Below are 19,990 nucleotides of genomic sequence, written 5' to 3' on the forward strand. Positions count from 1 at the left end.
TGTGTGTGAAGAAGAAAATAACAGAAGACAATTCAAAATATCTCAAAAATATAATGGAAAGTATGTTGTTGCGTGTCATTGGGCATTTTTACGTTTTGTTTCCCAGGATAAGAGTATACACTTTTTTGCAGTAAGAATTTCATATGCCAAGAAGCACCGTTTAGACCGTGTCAGTTTCTTTGCTTCCATGGATGTCCCTCGAATTAGGAACTAACTAACTAAACTAACTAACTAACCGACGGAGGCAGCTGTAGAGCAGCAACTCCCGTGTTCTGCGAGGTAAAATGTCTGTTTTTGTCAAAGAAGTCTGGTGGCTTTGAAGAGAGCAGAGATAACGGCTTCAGTTCCCCGTCGTAAAGGGCCGTCTGACAGCAAGGTGAAGCTCTGGAAATATTCTCAATATAGCGTCCATTTAAACTGATATTGACTAAACTTTTCACATGGTTACAACGTTATTCCTGCACAACTGCATCCAGTTAGCTGCTTGTGAAGAAAGACTCATTGGCGGTAAGCTTCTTCTCACAACCCGTAGCTCCTATGGCGCCATTTTGATGCCAACAAGCCATCACCTCCCGTTAGCATCCCATTGACTGCCATTCATTTTGACGTCACTTTGACAGAGAATACCTTTACATCTGAAGCGTTTAAAGACTCTATTTGTCTGTTGTTTATTTCTAAAGAAACACGACAACGTATAAAAGGCTCCATTACCTTGTATCTCACGTTATGGCTCCGTAGCAGACGTTTTTATAACAATAGGCTAACGATTGGGTCATAACCACGAGACTTCCTGTCTCATAGTAGAGGAGTTACCGTATAGTACAGGAGAAGCTCTCAGGCAGTTTGGACTTCCATTAGCTGTTTAAGTGTAATGACTAATGTTAACTATCATTTTAGTGATCAATAATGAGCCTGTGTCTATGTTATCTCCTTACATATACCTACGCTCTCCGTCTCTGCTAGATTGGGAATGATTGAGATTTCTCTTGGCACAGCTACCAGAAGACTTCCAACTTTCAGACAGGTTGCTCACGTCACATCTACGTCTTCAAGCTCAGTTGGAGGCTGCTCAGTAACGCTCAGCCATCACCGGGAAAGAGCTTCTAATGTCCTTCACTGGTCTCCGTCTAGAGCAACGGGGTCTGTTGGTCCATTCTATATACAGTCTATGGAAAGACTCCATCTCCCAGCATGCCCTGCAGGAATCCTGCTGTCCTGTTATTAGGGCAACCCCTGCCATTAACACACATTTAAGTAATGGAGTATCAACAGTTACTTTTGACTACTGTTGACCAGTGATGTAACTATTTGACCGGCTGGTGCTGACCTTTGACCCCGGCAGGCTTCCTGCATTAACAGCTCTGTTATTGGGCCACTAAAGTGTGTGTGTGTGTGTGTGTGTGTGTGTGTGTGTGTGTGTGTGTGTGTGTGTGTGTGTGTGTGTGTGTGTGATATAGCAGTAATAGTTCTCAGATGTTGGAGGAGCTTCCCATGTTTGGGTTGAGTTACAGCCAACACACACACACACACACACACACACACACACACACACACACACACACACACACACGGTCTCTCCGGGTTTTCTGACTCATGAATCAACATGCAGAGAACTGAGTCAGCACTTTTCCTTCCATCCCTCCCTCACTCCTTCTCTCTTTCTCTCTTTTTCTTTCCTTCTTTCGTTTTTTGTTGTCCGTTCTCATGATTTCATCACTGCGAGTGTGTTTGTGTTTCTGACGTAAAAGCTGCTCACATTTGGCAGGAAAATCTTACCTAAACCTAACCAAAAACCTTCTCCTCTCCTCCTTATTCCTCATTTCCTCTTCTCTTTTCTCCTTCTTTCCTCCTCTTTATTCTTTGTTTCCTCTCCTTTTCTCTCCTTGTTTCCTTTGTCATTTTCTCTCGTCTTGACCTGTGTGTGTGTGTGTGTGTGTGTGTGTTGTGGGGAATAAAAAGGTCAGATTTCCCTCTCTGTGTGGAAATATTCTTGGAAACTACCTGAATCTTTTCCAACATAAATAAGACTGCAGCTGTACACACACACACACACACACACACACACACACACACACACACACACACACACACACACACACACACTGGGCTGAAAGTAATCTATAGCAATTACAGATTTACAGAGGAGTTCAGGTCAGAGGAGCGTTAGAAGAGGACCTATAACGCGGTTTACTCCCGATGGACAGTTTTATGGTGTTATGCAAGTGGCGGCTAATGTAGCCTGGAACATCCCGCCTGCAGAGAATCCTCACACTCATGTGGTACACACACACACACACACACACACACACACACACACACACACACACACACACACACGTACATGATACCATGTTACATACTCTTAAGGCTGTGGTTCTTAAACTTTTTTCCATAATGTTCCCCCTTTGATTAGTTTTTTTTTAGCCAAGTACCCCCGTGACCAGCACAAAACATTTAAATGCTAATGAAAAAAGGTGACGACAACTTAAACTGACAAAACTTCGAAAAATGCGACAAAAACTTAGAATGCAGCAAGGAAGTAGGGCAAGAATAGGTCCGAAAAAATGACAATAACTTAAGACAGTAGAAAGAAGGAAGGCAACAACAGTGACAAAAAAGTGACAAAAACCTTGAAAAAGGCGGAAAAAAAGACAGTCGAAAAAAGTGAAGGAAGTAATGCAATAATAGGTCCAATGAAGGTGACACAAACATCACATTTTTGGTAGAAAAAAGTCTATAAAGAGGTAGAATGGTCTGGAACTGAAAAACATTTAAATGTTTCAAATCCATCCCTTAATTAATGTTATTATAGTATAATTATTTTATGAGTTAATGATGACATATTTAAATTAGCATTTTACAAAAAACTCTCTGTCTGTCTATATACCTATCTGTCTATCTATCTGTCTGTCTATATACCTGTCTATCTGTCTGTCTGTATACCTGTCTGTCTGTATACCTGTCTGTCTGTCTGTCTGTCTATATACCTGTCTGTCTATCTATCTGTCTGTCTGTCTGTCTATATACCTGTCTGTCTATCTATCTGGCTGTCTGTCTGTCTATATACCTATCTATCTATCTATCTGTCTGTCTGTCTGTCTGTCTGTCTGTCTGTCTGTCTGTCTACCGGTCTGTCTGTCTGTCTGTCTGTGATGAACATTGTTATCTGGTGTCTATGCTCACACCAGAGACACCTGTAATTATGAATGGAAGACCGTTGGTTTTGATAAGTGAAACACAAATATACATATAACATATAACAAATGATACATAGATTTGTAAAATGAATGCTGTTTTATCAGCTTCAGTTTTTATTCGGGTCTTTTAGCAGCTCATTAAAGCAGGGATGGGGCTCCCTCTTGTGGACTACACACGAACCAACATCCTCCACAGATATGCCCGTTCATATTTTAACTCTTTTTAGCCTGATGTTATTATTATTTTCTAATGTCATCATGTTAAAAATAGGTTTCATGTATTCTTTATAGGTTGGTTTGCTGGGTTTTTGAGCTATTCTTCTCTCAAAATGAGATCAACAACAGACAACAGAACATGCGGTGTGGTATATTTTCATATAAATATGAAATACATTTTTATTTGAATTGACTTTGGTGTCAGACAGACTCACAGACAGACAGACAGACAGACAGACGGACAGACAGACAGCAAGGTTCATGTTACACAGCAGCAGTTCAGTCTCACCTCCAGCAGAGTTGGTCCAGTTCACAGTTTGACTCAGTTAGGGCAGACTGGACTACAGATAGTTAGATTAGATAGACTGGATTAGTTCCGGACCTGGTCTAAGGTGGACCAGGTTTAGTCGGACCCGTCTGGACCCGACTAGACGTCTCACTGAACCAAAGTGTTTATCTCTGGAACAGACAGATGATGATGAGGGAAGAAGAGTGTTTCTTTTCTGGAAACTGAACCGGATCGCTACTCTCGCTCTGGTTTTTAACTGGACTATCAGCTGAACCAGAGCCATTCTGAACCGAGCCGGACCAACGCTGAACATCTGAAGAAACAGGTTTTTATCCCATACAGAATTTTACACATATAGTATATACTTTATGTCTTCATGTAGAGACTTTAGGTGTGGGAATCAGCAGAGGCTCCACCATACGATAGGCTACTATTTGCGATATTCTGCGTATTATTGCAAGTTATTACCTTTTCCAACTTTATATTATGTCCCCAAAGGAAAAGTGGTGACGTGCAAAATATCACGATACTATGCCGTATGGATTCCCCTCAAGTAAAGTACAAGTACCTCAACATTTGTACTTAAGTACAGTACTCGGATAAATGTACTTTACGTTACATTCGAGCACTGATAGACATTAGGGTGGACAAAATAAATGCTAACATGCTGATGTTTGAAACTCAATATGCATTTCGGTGTTTTAGATGATGTTTATCTCTGTAGGGATCCTTTCCATAATGTTGTCAGACACTTAGAATAATAATCTGAGTCTGTCAGCGGCAAAACAAGCATTTTCGTGATGGTAAATACAAGCTGGACAATCACCCTATTAACTTATATTGTAGCTTGTTTCTCCGCTGCCGACTGCAGCGATCTCGCTTAATACTGGACCAATGTCAAAGATTGTTGTTCCCATCAGTCACTCAGACACAAAAACAGGAAAATAGGTTGAAAAAAACAGTAGTTACCATTTTAAGGATAGAAAAAAAGGTTGTGGTTTGGATTTAAAACACTCCCGAGGAACAAACATGGGTTTCCTGGATGAAAGTATTTAGTTTTCGCACTTCGTCTAAGTGGTGTTGCCATAGCTAGCTGTCAAATATGGCGGCCATTCTGGACATGCACAACTCACAAATGCGGGACTCACATTGTGTAGGGACTCACATCCTGTAGGGGACTCACATCGTGTAGGGACTCACATCCTGTAGGGGACTCACTTAGTGTAGGGACTCACATCCTGTAGAGGACTCTCATCGTGTAGGGACTCACATCGTGTAGAGGACTCTCATCGTGTAGGGACTCACATCCTGTAGAGGACTCTCATCGTGTAGGGACTCTCATCCTGTAGAGGACTCTCATCGTGTAGGGACTCACATCCTGTAGGGACTCACATCCTGTAGAGGACTCTCATTGTGTAGGGACTCTCATCGTGTAGGGACTCTCATCGTGTAGAGGACTCTTATCGTGTAGAGGACTCACATCGTGTAGGGGACTCACTTAGTGTAGGGGACTCACATTGTGTAGAGGATTCACATTGTGTAGAGGACTCACATCGTGTAGGGACTCACATCGTGTAGGGGACTCACTTAGTGTAGGGACTCACATCCTGTAGGGGACTCACATCGTGTAGGGACTCACATCGTGTAGGGGACTCACTTAGTGTAGGGGACTCACATCGTGTAGGGGACTCTCATCGTGTAGAGGACTCTTATCGTGTAGAGGACTCTTATCGTGTAGGGGACTCACTTAGTGTAAGGATTCACATTGTGTAGAGGACTCACATCGTGTAGGGACTCACTTAGTGTAGGGGACTCACTTAGTGTAGGGACTCACATCCTGTAGGGGACTCACTTAGTGTAGAGGACTCTCATTGTGTAGGGGACTCACATTGTGTAGGGACTCTCATCGTGTAGAGGACTCACTTAGTGTAGGGGACTCACATCGTGTAGGGACTCACATCGTGTAGGGGACTCACTTAGTGTAGGGACTCACATCGTGTAGGGACTCACATCGTGTAGGGGACTCACTTAGTGTAGGGACTCACATCCTGTAGGGGACTCACATTGTGTAGGGACTCACTTAGTGTAGGGGACTCACTTAGTGTAGGGACTCACATCATGTAGGGGACTCACATCGTGTAGGGACTCACATCCTGTACGGGACTCACTTAGTGTAGGGACTCGCATCGTGTAGGGACTCGCATCGTATAGGGGACTCACATCATGTAGGGACTTGCATCGTATAGGGGACTCACATCATGTAGGGACTTGCATCGTATAGGGGACTCGCATCGTGTAGGGGACTCGCATCTTGTCTTTACAAGGACATCTCATCGCCCGCCATGTTCCTAAATAATTAGACGTCTTCCTGATTTACCCCATCCGCTTCTTCTACTGTGATCGATGTCCATAAGTGTTGACATTATCTGTTTTTCAACGGTTTTCTTACAGTGTATCTAAACGAAATATCATCCAACTACTGGTTCATTCATCTTTCAGGTTCACTCCAGTCCTGAGCAGTCATGCAGTCCCTGACTGCAGAGATCCAGAGTTTCTCTCGGACGCGGCTGAGGAAGCAGTGCACCCGCGTGACGTCACTGAGCGGCCGACGCATCATCGAGACCTGGAAGGGTTCTACGATCACTGTGGTGGAAGACCCCGTCACCCCGGAAAAGATCCTGGGATACGTCCCCGACACTTCCTGGGACCTGCAGGTCGGCATCGTTAAGCCCTACCTGCTGCTGGGTAAGTGAGCGTCCCACGTAATGACTCAGGCTACGTTTACATTGCTACGTTTTGGTTTAAAAACCTCGTATTCACACTGCTCTGGCATTTCAGAGCCCCTAAACCGGAGACATTCGTTTTGTCTGTTAACCTTAACAGTCAGAGTATACACGCTGCCTCCTGTTAATGCCCAGTATACGAGAATGTTGTTGAAATATTTTGGTTTGGGCGTGTTAGTTTGAACGGAGATTAGATAAGAAATACTTAGTAAACAGCTATAGTAAATATTTATTATTGCTGTATACTAAAAAAAAAAGGAAACTTGTCTTTTGTATATATTTTTTATTGCCAAATTCCAAGACCCTTAAAAAAAAGTACATTTTTGGTGGCCCAAATGTTAATATTTTCCACCCCCTTCCCCTTCTTGCCTCTGGCTCTTTGCACTGGATATGCAAAAGAGCTGTTCACTAACCAGAGGGTACATGTGACGGTACAAAGCTTACAGCAGGGCCATTCAACTACACTGTTCTGGGAGACACATTTTCAGAAGGCTAATACTGAGGGAGGAGAAAGAATAAAGAATGCAGACATCACCGGCATGATGACGTCATTCACGTTCATATTAAGTGGCCATGCTGGGGGCGAGGGGCCGGTTTGTCTCCGGCAGCAGCTACGTTTCCAAAGATTAGTAGCAAACTGATAAACAGTCAGACTACAAACCGACAGCTCTCGTTTTAGCTTGTTGGTAAAACATGGCTATTTGCAGAGTAGCGTGCTGTAGGCTAGTTGTGTAAAACAGCGCGGTGGACGTTGATTACCTGGTGTCGGGTTCGCTCGTGGAATGGATGAGTAGACTGGAGGTTTTCTACTGAGATGATGTAGCAGCATGTTTGCAGCTTAAAATGATCCCAAACTCTCTCTCTCTCTCTCTCTCTCTCTCTCTCTCTCACTCTCTCACTCTCACTCACTACTCTCTTTCTTTCTCTATATATATATATATATATATATATATATATATATATATATATATATATATATATATATATATATATATATATATATAATATTTTGATCAAGACCTGTAAACTTTCTGGAAGTCACGTTTAGCTGCCCCAGCTCAGAGCTGAGGGTAAGATGAGCCCAGGCGTGGGGGAGGACGGGCGGGGGGGGTGACCCTGATCAGGGCTCACAGGTGGAACATAAATGACCCTGTGACCCTGGACAGCCAACTAAGTGTGTGTGTGTGTGTGTGTGTGTGTGTGTGTGTGTGTGTGTGTGTGTGTGTGTGTGTGTGTGTGTGTGTAGGTTCTCAAGATGCTGCACATGACTTTGGCACTCTGAAAAAACACAAGGTGAGATTCATTTCCTTCTGAAACGACGTGTAACGTGGTATAAGCGTGCTGCGTTATTTACAGGGGGATGGGGGTTACAGCCCCCCCTCCCAATAATCCATTCTGGGCTTTTCCTGGGCTGTGGGCTATTTTCTTGACGTTTTTGTCTGTTTTTTTTTTGTTTTTTTTCTACAATTTCTTCCGATGTTTTTGTCGCTTTTCTCAATAAATGTCTTGGGACCTCCCTAAATAGTTGAAGATCTCAACACCCCCCCCCCCCCCCCCGTGTTGAACCCAAAGTTACGCCCTTGACTGATGCTGATGAGGTTTACTCCTTAGGTATTGCAATTGGGTAAGGAAAGACGAGGCAGACATGATGTGGCGATGTCAAAAAGCCTAAATAAAGGAAGTGAAAATGTGATTGTATGGCTGTACCTCACCTTTCACTCCTGGGTTATCGAGATAAAGTCTGCTCCTCTTCCTCAGGTGTCTCACATCCTGAACGTGGCCTTCGGGGTGGAGAACGTGTTCCCCGACCTGTTCATCTATAAGACCGTCAGTATTCTGGATCATCCCGACGCTGACATGCTGCTTCACATCCAGGACTGCTGTGACTTCATCCAGCAGGCTCGCAGTGAGGTAACGAGAGTGATCTCTTTACTACAGATCATAAATACTGACGGTCCTTTATTTATCCAGGTAAGTCGATTGATGTCCTGATCACATTCACACATTCATACCTGGAAGCTGCCCAGTGTAACCACAGTCTGATCTGCTGGTCACTGAGCAGCTGCACTGGAGCAGTTGGGGTTAAGGACCTTGCTCATGGTGATGAGGGAGGGACAACTTTCCCCACCCAGATTTTGTCGTCGTTCTGGGGGTTGAACCGACGACCTCCCGGTCCCAAGCTCGCTTCTCTAACCTCTTGGCCAGAAACAATCACTTATCTCTGGTTTCCCCTGATGGTCTGAAGTCGCTACATTTGTCCCTAGTCGCTTTTTAGAAATAAAGTCGCTAAGAGGGTCTGAAAAGTCGCCCAGTTGGCAACATTGTTGTAGAGTAAGGTCTGGCTACACCACAGATGCATTCTGGGATATATAGGAGGGAAAAAAACACTCTGGGTTGTTTGCATTTCTTCTTGCAAAAGAAAATGCCACATACAATATTAAATGAAGTTAACTGTTGACATAGTCTCACAATGCCAGACCTTCCTCCACGGCGCCGTGGAGGAAGGTCTGGCATTGGTCTGGCTAGTCCACCCAGCATTCCTGGATGGGAGAAAAACGTGCTCTGGTTTATTGGCATTTCTTTAAACCAATCACAATCGTCTTGGGCGGTGCTGAGTGCCGCATGGAGCAACGGCACCGCTGCAAAATAGTCTCGGGACTATTAATAGCTCTGAGTTTGTACTTGTTGTGAAGGGACAAAGCGATGTACTTCCGTTTAGCCAGACTTACTCTTCAAAACTTCCTTTCTGCAAACACAGCGAGCAGTGTCTCACTCTAACCCTGTCTCCGTTTCTCATAATATTCCCATCTCTTCGCTGATCAGTCACACCTTTCACGTTACCATGGACCATCACTATTTACAGACGAACTGAAGACATACTTGAACCCTCCTTTTGTCCTCGGGTCAAATTTGACCCATTTTCAAAAGTTTCTATTAGTGCAGTCAGTTAAACAGGCACGCTGCGCACACTTGTTTGGGCTTTCTAGCCGGCCAAAGAGTAGTAGGCTAACGTTACGTTTTGAGTGGATGGCGAGCGCGAGACGCCGAAATGGATGCAAATAAGATTCTGAATGGAAAGTTTACTTTTAAAAAGTTGCCAAATGGTTCCATTGACAAGACCAAAGTGATCTGTGTGTTTAGTCGTTGTGAACTGAGCTATCATCGCAGCACGTCCAGTCTGAAATAGCACTTGATGGCCAAGCACACAGCTGATGGCCAAGCACACAGCTGATGGCCAAGTATACAGCTGATGGCCAAGCACACAGCTGATGGCCAAGTATACAGCTGATGGCCAAGCAGACAGCTGATGCCAATTCTCCGCCCCCTCATCAAAGCCAGGCGACAAAGCACAAAGCAAGCCGATCCACTTTTCCACGTTGATAAGAGCATTAAAATGAGAAAAAATAATGGGACAAAAAGAAATCAAGGGACATTTAGAATAGATAAAAATGTGTGATTAATTGCGGGTTAACTATGACATTAATGCAATTAATTAATCGCGATTAAATATTTTAATTGTTTGACAACACTAGTTTCTATATCAGATTTTTTTTTTTTTCAACGCAATTGTCAAAAAAGTAACGTGGATGGTTCCCTACAACGTTCTTCACAAGTATGAAATGAATGATCAGTTCACTACTTTGATTGAATTTGGGTGTTTTATTCAATTTTACAGCATTTAAAAAAATAAAAGAATTATAATGTTGAAAACAAAGTCACAAAAATGTCAGAAAAATTCAACAAAAGCACGGAAAAAAACATCGGGAAAAAGTGACAAAAACAGACAAAAACATCGGGAAAAAGTGACAAAAACAGACAAAAACATCGGGAAAAAGTGACAAAAACATCGGGGAAAAAGTGACAAAAACATCAGGAAAAAGTGATAAAAACAGACAAAAACATCGGGAAAAAGTGACAAAAACATCGGGAAAAAGTGACAAAAACAGACAAAAACATCGGGAAAAAGTGACAAAAACATCGGGGAAAAAGTGACAAAAACAGACAAAAACATCGGGAAAAAGTGACAAAAAACATCGGGAAAAAGTGACAAAAACAGACAAAAACATCGGGAAAAAGTGACAAAAACAGACAAAAACATCGGGAAAAAGTGACAAAAACATCGGGGAAAAAGTGACAAAAAAGTGACAAAAAACATCGGGAAGAAGTGACAAAAAGTGACAAAAACATCGGGAAAAAGTGACAAAAACAGACAAAAACATCGGGAAAAAGTGACAAAAACAGACAAAAACATCGGGAAAAAGTGACAAAAACATCGGGGAAAAAGTGACAAAAACAGACAAAAACATCGGGAAAAAGTGACAAAAATGTCGGGAAAAAGTGACAAAAACAGACAAAAACATCGGGAAAAAAGTGACAAAAACATCGGGAAAAAGTGACAAAAACATCGGGGAAAAAGTGACAAAAACAGACAAAAACATCGGGAAAAAGTGACAAAAACAGACAAAAACATCGGGAAAAAGTGACAAAAACATCGGGGAAAAAGTGACAAAACATCGGGAAAAAGTGACAAAAACAGACAAAAACATCGGGAAGAAGTGACAAAAAGTGACAAACATCGGGAAAAAGTGACAAAAAACATTGGGGGAAAAAGTGACAAAAACAGACAAAAACATCGGGAAAAAGTGACAAAAACAGACAAAAACATCGGGAAAAAGTGACAAAAACATCGGGGAAAAAGTGACAAAAACAGACAAAAACATCGGGAAAAAGTGACAAAAATGTCGGGAAAAAACAATCCGGTGCAACCAGGGCAGGACAGGTCAATATAAAGAGAACATTATTAAAATATTAAATAAGGTGCATAACAGTGACTAACGTTTTGATGTAGGTTACATCTTCATCAGAGTCCTTCTGCATTTTAGGCACTCTGAAAGAAAACTTGCTAACACATATAAGAAGCCATTTTTATAGAAACTGTAAACAGAAAAGGGAGGTGAGAGGTGAAACTGAAAGGACCGAATCAAGTCCAATAACAGGAAACAACCCATCCATAAAGCCAAAGGATTATGGGAAGAAGGAGACGGATGCAAGAGGCTTAAAATGAGGGTTGACACGTGACACATTTCTCTCCTCTCTCCTGATGTTGAATAATAGATGTTTAGTTTTGTTCATGTTTTATTAAACCGCGCACAGATCAGATCTCAGTGTCATACAAGCTTTTAGCAGCGAGGCCTGCGGCTCACCTTAACATGACACCACACACACACACACACACACACACACACACACACACACACACACACACACACACACACACCCACCGACACAGCGAGTCATTAGGCAGTCATTAGGGGTGTATGATTACAGGACGTGTGTGTGTGTGTTCATTATGATATGTTTCTGTGTGTGGATGTGGTAATTCCAGCCCTGATAATCAAACTGATACTTTTACTTTGAAATGCAGGGTCAGATTACCCAGCAGGCCATCTGGCATCTTGCATATTGGCGCTGTCATGCCAACGACAGCATCATGACTGCAGCGGTCGACGCTCTACATGTGTTTTTGGGCTTTTGTACGACAGTTTGCAGCATCATGACACAACTTACAGCTCAGGTTTTTGCGAGAAAAGGGCCTGAAACTTTACTTAATAGTCAATCAATTCTGAGCTTTTTATTTTTTTTTTCTTCAAGATTAGTTTTTGGGCATTTTAGGCCTTTTATTTAAAGGACAGCTGAATACATGAACGGGGGAGAGAGCGGGGGTAATGACATGCAGCAAAGGGCCGCAGGTTGGAGTCGAGCCCGCGGCCGCTGCGTATATGGTGAGCTACCCAGGTGCCTTTGAGTCATGCCTTGCTCGCATTTGTGGGTATTTTTCTGAAGTTTGGGGTTCTTTGAAGCCAAAAACCTCAAGTTCAGGAAAAGGTGCACCACCAAAGTATTTTTTGGCTACTATACACGTTTACACTGCATTTTTCTGTTCTTCACTGGGATTTTTGGGCCAGATCCTAACCAGTCTGTACCTGTTTGTACTCAAATGTTCAAGTTTCTATCCAGTTTTGTTTTGGCGTTAACCCTCATTTGTTTGAGTTATTTAAATCCGGATTTTAACACAATATTCTGGTCTGGTTTTAGCTGAATGTTCAGGTTTGTACACACATTCTCATCAAAATTCCCTAAAGAAATAAAACAAACGTAGCCCACCTTGAATCTGGGAACAGTCTTGTCTCTGAGACATTTTGAGTAAAGCTCTTGTGTTTTTGGTTCTGGCTGCAGTGAGCGTCACGCTCAGCCTGATAACTGGGACACAGCTGTGGTGTAAAGCTTCAATGAGAAGGGAAAGAGCGGCTGTAATGGAGACGCTAATGGGCCACCAACAAAACAAGTCATCTATTAACTAAAGAGCACATTAGTGACGGAGCGTTATGGTGTTGAGCTGCAGCTCGCCCGGCTCTCTGTCGGTCTGTAGAGCCATCTAGTGTTCAGAGAGCGCCACTGCTGCTCAGCGTCATGTTTCCTCTCACTGCTCCAGTCCAGTGGTGGAAGAAGTATACTCAACAGTGTGGTCCTGGAAGACAAAACATCCCAGATTTTCTCCATAAGGATTTAGATTATCAGCCATGATGTTCAACCAGGGGTATTCGACTTAAACTACAAGAGGTCCAGTAAGTCAACCCTCCACCCCCGCAGAGGTCCGAAGAGTTCGATACCAACAAATATATACTATATACTAATAATATTAATTATACTACTAAAGGAATCAGTTTACTCAACATTTCTTAACTCAAAGGGTCCTATTTTAACGATCTGAGCGCACGGCGTGAAGCACCTGGCGCGGGTGCGTTTAGGGCGTGTTCAAATCCACTTTTGCTAGTTTGACGGCGGAAAAAAAGGGTCCGTGCGCCGGGCGCATGGTTCTAAAGGGTTGTACTTAGTGTCTTCATTAATCAGAGGTGTGTTTTGGGCGTAACATGCAATCAACCAATCAGAGATCATCTCCCATTCCCTTTAAAAGCCAGGCGCGTTTGGACCTTGGAGCATTGCTGTTATGATGGAGGATTTGTACCGTAATATTTGTATTTGTAATCTTCTGCATGTGTGTGTGCTGCTGTGCGTCCCTGTGTGTGTAACAAGCATAGTGTGCACGCGCTGTGCACGAGCCTAGGAGCATTTTACTAATGCTCTGTTAAAATAACAATGAAATGCTGCGTTACTGACTTTAGACCAGGTTTTTGTTGGTCAATGGTGCCATCACTTCCCGCTGCCTCAAGATAGCAATACGCCCAGAATGCACCTGAACACACCTCCCTGTAAGACCAGCACGCCCAGAATGCACCTGAACACACCTCCCTGTAAGACCAGCACGCCCAGAATGCACCTGAACACACCTCCCTGTAAGACCAGCACGCCCAGAATGCACCTGAACACACCTCCCTGTAAGACCAGCACGCCCAGAATGTACCTGAACACACCTCCCTGTAAGACCAGCACGCCCAGAATGCACCTGAACACACCTGTGTCACGGACACATTGGTTGATGTATCGCAGTGGGAATTGAACCCAGGTCTCCTCCACCAAAGGCACGTGTCATATCCACTGGGTCTAACGTTAGCGGTCCGCTGACCCACTGCCGCTGGGTCTAACGTTAGCGGTCCGCTGACCCCCTGCCGCTGGGTCTAACGTTAGCGGTCCGCTGACCCCTGCCGCTGGGTCTAACGTTAGCGGTCCGCTGACCCACTGCCGCTGGGTCTAACTGTTCCTCTTCACTCCCTGCAACTCCGAGAACATCTCCCGAGCATTGGCGGCTCCCCTCCCAGCGACGCAGACGCATGTTGTCACTATGACAACTAACAACAATTGCCATTTTGTTGTCTACCAATCAAATGACCACGGGCCTTTCTATCCATTTTATTTCTATCATTCAGATCCTTTACCAATGTTTTCCCGCCATTATAAGGTTCAGGTGCAGCGCCTAAGCTGAATGAATGAAACTAAAAGACTTTTCTCAGATCTAATGACTGTAGTTGGACTTCTTTAGCTTTAAGTTTTGTCCCAAGTTTTTCTTTGGAAACATCTGGGTTTCCCATGTTCTGCCCCAAATTGGCTGAAATCAACTGATCAATCCATTAATATCAACGTTTGCTTCTGTGTCTCCTCCAGAAAGGCGTGGTGTTGGTCCACTGTAACGCCGGCGTGTCCCGGGCACCGGCCGTGGTCATTGGCTACCTGATGTCATGCGAAGGGCAGACGTTCGACGCCGCCCTCTCATTGGTCAAATCGGCTCGGGGCGCCTCGTCCCCCAACCCCGGCTTCCTGGAACAACTGCAGAGCTACAAAACGCCGACGATCAACGGATCCAAACACTGAGGCAGCAACAGAAATGCTCGGGGCGGTCATACAGTTTAAGAACCAAAAAAAGTTTGATTTGAATCAGAAATGTCATTTCAGGTCATTCCAAGAACTAAAATAAGTCATATTTAGGATTTTTACAGATCTTCTTTTTTTCCAGCTCTTGTTAAATGGTCTAGAATAATCAAACCAGATGATTCAACAGGTTGATATAAAATACTGCACACCACTTAAACCCTTTAAAATAGTCAAGACATTATTTTCTTGCTTGCGTGTTATGTCTTCTTCATGTTTTGGTGCTGTCGTTCTTTGAGTCATCTCTGTGTTTTGTTAAGTTAGATTTAGTCTCTGTGGGGGGGGACCCATTCCCTCACTGTTTCGGAGCGGTGGGCAGCCACGAACTCCAGAATGTTTCATTTCTAAACATAAAAAAATGAATAAAAACTTCAGAAGCAGAAATGTTTGCAGCTCACTGTTATTACTCTTGAGTATGAAACCACGTTGAAAAGATACGGCTTGTTAACTATCTACATCTCGTATATTTAGGAGCGTCTATAAATCCCATTGAAAGACCAAAGCCAAAAAACTAAGTGTCAATCCAAAGTCTGGTATTGAAACGTATTAATCTGCTGCTGAACATGGTTCCCAACAAATGCACCGTTTCCTCCTGTTTGAGTCTAAAAACTGAGCCTTAAAACAAAAAGCAACAACACCTATTTGTGAGTCATTATTTAAAGATGTACATCTGAAGTAGGGAACCAAAGGGCTTGAGGTATAGTGAGTCACAAAGGGGGGTGGGGGTGGACAGTTGCCTTTGTTTTTCCAGATTAGAGCAATAGCCCCTCCAAATGTCTGTGCACGTCCCTGACCTACGCCCTTGCGCGCACGCACACACACACACACACACACACACACACACACACACACACACACACACACACACACACACACAGACCGACCCATCAGCTTAAAAGGGCAAGAGACCTCTGAACACTCGTGAGTCTGCCGAGAGAGACAGCAGCACTCGGAGAGACGGAGCTGCGCGGAGCAGCATGTGGACGGACGCAGGAGGGAGAAGTGTCTCCGACGTGTGAAAACCCCACAAAGACACAGAGCCTCCTTTTCCTCCTCTGGCTCCTGCTGACGATGGGCTCCTCCTGCTCCGCTCTGGACAGGAAGATAGTGGCAGTAACGGTGACGCCACGTGAGGAGTCTCCGGTTCAGACAGTGACAGGTCAGATCTCAGTTCTCTTAAGTTCTCTCTCAATTATAAAAGCTTACTGGTCTTTTAAAAAATGTCCTTCATGCTCCTTATCATAGTTTGTGCATTTACCCATGGGATAGTTTTGACATCTTGTGAGCAGTGTGTATTCTGTGCTTAAAAAAAGAAAATAAACATGAAGAATCTTAAAAAAAACTTGCTGGTAAAATAAAAAAAGGTAAAATAAAGTGAAATGGGTCAAAGTTCAGACACTTGCCAGTATGAATGGTTATCTGTAGTCTGAGTCAAGTTTCTAATTATTAGTAAAGTACCTTTTTTTTTTTGGTTGTGTAACCTGTGCATGAATGGAAATATAAAATAAAATGATTGATTTGATTCATTTTAGGGGACTTTTTTCTGCAGGACTTTGTTTCCTATTTTTTAATAAAGAATGTAATTTTAAGATCATTTTTTTACTAGTTATTTGAACTTTTTTGTGTGGAATAAACATGTGAGACACTTTTCAATGCAGATACATTTTTATTTTCCTGAAACATGTCTGGAGGGGAGCTTTACGACATAGTTAATAAAACTAAAATGAATAAACAATAGTGTGTGTTTTATAGCTTCTGTCAGATGAACGTCTAAAAATAAATCTCTGCGCATGTTGTTCTACTTGTTGCCTCGAAAGCCTTTTGACAAACAAAGGCCTGAATATATTACTGAAATACACACACTCACACACACACTCCAGCCGCTCACGTGGGCTTTAATTGTCTCTCCAGTGTTGCTGCTGATGATGAAGAACCAATTAACAGTCAATTAGCCAGCTGACCAATTACACAGTCCACTGTTGCCATGAGGGTTCGTTTACAACCTTATGAGCTGCTCTGTTGGACAACCGGGACACACACGCATGCACACACGCACGCGCACCCCCCCCCACGGACTGTTACACACACATGCATGCATGCACACACGCACACGCATACAGACACATACAAATACACACCCACGGACTGTTACACACACACACACACACACACATGCACACACACACACACCCACGGACTGTAACACACACACAGACACACGTACAAATATACACCCACGGACTGTTACACACACACACACACACACACACACACACACACGCACGCATGCACACACCCCCATGGGCTATAACACACACACACACACATTTGGACTGTTACACACACACATGCACACACACACCCACGGACTGTAACACACACAGACACATGTACAAATATACACCCACGGACTGTTACACACACATGCACGCATGCACACACCCCCCATGGGCTGTAACACACACACACACATTTGGACTGTTACACACACACACATGCACGCCCCCCACGGACTGTTACACACACATGCATGCATGCACACACGCACACGCATACAGACACATACAAATACACACCCACGGACTGTTACACACACACACACACACACATGCACACACACACACACCCACGGACTGTAACACACACACAGACACACGTTCAAATATACACCCACGGACTGTTACACACACACACACACACACGCACGCATGCACACACCCCCATGGGCTATAACACACACACACACACATTTGGACTGTTACACACACACATGCACGCCCCCCAAGAGATTGTAACACACACACACACACACACACACACAGTAAAATACACAAACACACATTAACTCATTTTTATAGCACCTTTCATGCAAGCATGCAGCCCAAAGTGCTTCACAGAACAATATAAAACACACACACACACATACACACACAATGAGGATGGGTAACACCTCTGACACACCCACCAAACGAGAGAAAACCTCAACTCTCATTGCACATCGTTCTGAGGAAACATGTCGTTAGTTAAAACTGTGTGCACTGCACACTGTTTTGAAATTGAACGTGCCAGTGATGTGTAGACTATCCTTAAGTCTGCCAATGCAAGACATTAGCTGTTTAAGTTTAATTCCTAATGTTAACTATCATTTTAGTGATCAATAATGAGCCTGTGTCTATGTTATCTCCTTACATATACCTACGCTCTCCGTCTCTGCTAGATTGGGAATGATTGAGATTTCTCTTGGCACAGCTACCAGAAGACTTCCAACTTTCAGACAGGTTGCTCACGTCACATCTACGTCTTCAAGCTCAGTTGGAGGCTGCTCAGTAACGCTCAGCCATCACCGGGAAAGAGCTTCTAATGTCCTTCACTGGTCTCCGTCCAGAGACACGGGGTCTGTTGGTCCGTTATATACAGTCTATGGGTGGGACTCGTGGGAGAGATCAAATTGCGGCAGTAAGTAGGCTGGCAAGGCTGTTTCATTCACTTTAAACATCGGAAGTGATTATTTTCTCTAATACAGATGATACTGAGTCATTAATAAATTAGTCGTGACAAAAAAAGTATGTAGTTTTCTACGAGTCCGCTATGTTAGCAGTTATAAAGTCACTTAGCTTGTTTGGTAGCTTGATGGATAGTTGGTTAGCTAGCTTGCTAATTCCACCCACCGTGCTTTCATGCTACACACTGGTTATAGAAAATGAGCCGAACACACTCATCTGGCGAGTCCACAACTACACATATCCTATACAAGTACAATCTTGTCTGTATTATGTGGCATAATACATGGATACATACACGGAATTGGGTTGGATAAACCCAATTCCGACCAGTTCATACCAGGTTCTTCCAGTATAATTACAACCAGGGCCATTTGACACAGGCCAACCCGCAAAATGCGGGTAAAAATTGACTTTGGCGGGTAAAGAGAGGCTGGTAGAGACCAAAAACAGCTAAAAAAAAGAGAGAATATCGGACAGATCATAATGTAAATTCTGCGTCTGGTTGATGTGTTAAAGGACAATTCTGTTGCAAAACGAACCTAGGGGTTAATAACAGATGTGTACCCACTCTGTTGCTCTTTGGGACATGTTTTCATGCTAATCAAATGTGTTTGTAGCTTGAAACAAGCTAGCGCGGACCGCTGATTAGCTTACAACGCTAGTATTCGGGGCACAGGGAAAGTAAAAACAAGCTATTTATACCACTAAAAAGGCTCAAAATATCACCAAACTTCAACGGTAGCATAATAAGGGTCCTTACATGTTAACCGAAGCATTGAGGACGTTGTAAGTGTACAGACAGTTTATTAACGAAGAGCTGCGGGAGCTCCGTGAAAGGGCTACGAGAGAGAGAGAGAGCTACCGGTAGCCGCAACACAGCCTCGTACTTCTGGAAACTGGTGGTGTACCTGCGGACATTGTGACGCTATGGCCACCGAACAGGAGTGTCTGTGTTGCAAGGAGTGGGACCTGTTGCGTCGCGACACCCAAGAGACGCAGTGTTTTGTACAGTCAAGGTTCATTTTGCACATGAATTGTCCTTTAATAGTCATTTGATTGCTGACGTATTTGCCATAGCAACTTTATAAGAAGATAATATGTTTGGTGTATCTGTGTAGTATGTAGGCTACAGCTTTAATATCAACATTTCTTTCTGTTTCCCACTCTTCAGAAAGGCGTATAGAGAGGCGTATAAATAAGAGAACCCAGAAGCAGCTATGGACTTCCTCCCACAAAGCCTTTATATTCTGCGTTTCCTTAATTTTTTTCTCTCTCTGTTTTTTATAATCATCTCTTACAGTACCTGTGTCATACTAACGACCATGTACGGACAGGAAGTAATAAAATGCACTAAAACAGAGACGACTTATAAATGCTGAAATTGAAATCATCTGCAGTAAAAATAGAAAGGGACATCATTCTAATGTCACATTAAAGTAAAAAGTTGCCAGTTTTCAGACGGTTCCAGTCGCTGCTGCTGCTGTGGATCCTTTTTTAATTTCAGCCTTTTTTCAGCTTCGTCTATTTTTAGCTCTGACGTGTGGTTAGCGAGGGTCAGTTTATGGTGGAAAATTCCTCTGAAGAGCAGGTGGAGTAAAAACAGAAGGTCTGAGAGAA

At 43.4% G+C, this 19,990-nt stretch overlaps 1 protein-coding gene across 1 annotated transcript; it reads left to right on the plus strand.

The window, feature by feature from the left end:
* Window positions 1–3,887: 3,887 nt before the first annotated feature.
* Window positions 3,888–15,245, plus strand: dusp19a (dual specificity phosphatase 19a). The gene is made up of 5 exons (XM_078262958.1): window positions 3,888–4,027; window positions 6,202–6,447; window positions 7,732–7,778; window positions 8,244–8,396; window positions 14,607–15,245. Exons 2-5 carry the CDS (start codon window positions 6,225–6,227, stop codon window positions 14,811–14,813), a joined length of 630 nt encoding a protein of 209 aa, XP_078119084.1. The 5' UTR covers window positions 3,888–4,027; window positions 6,202–6,224; the 3' UTR covers window positions 14,814–15,245.
* The last annotated feature ends 4,745 nt before the right edge of the window (window positions 15,246–19,990 follow it).

This window comes from Sander vitreus, chromosome 11 (assembly GCF_031162955.1).
Source record: "Sander vitreus isolate 19-12246 chromosome 11, sanVit1, whole genome shotgun sequence".
NCBI classification, from domain to species: domain Eukaryota; kingdom Metazoa; phylum Chordata; class Actinopteri; order Perciformes; family Percidae; genus Sander; species Sander vitreus.

What these genes read in the sequence shown, in the direction of transcription:
- dusp19a (XM_078262958.1), top strand. Translation starts at nt 6,225, where the DNA reads ATGCAGTCCCTGACTGCAGAGATCCAGAGTTTCTCTCGGACGCGGCTG. An exon ending in TAAGCCCTACCTGCTGCTGG is followed by an intron (nt 6,448 to 7,731) that starts GTAAGTGAGCGT and finishes GTGTGTGTGTAG; the next exon opens with GTTCTCAAGATGCTGCACAT. An exon ending in TCCAGCAGGCTCGCAGTGAG is followed by an intron (nt 8,397 to 14,606) that starts GTAACGAGAGTG and finishes TGTCTCCTCCAG; the next exon opens with AAAGGCGTGGTGTTGGTCCA.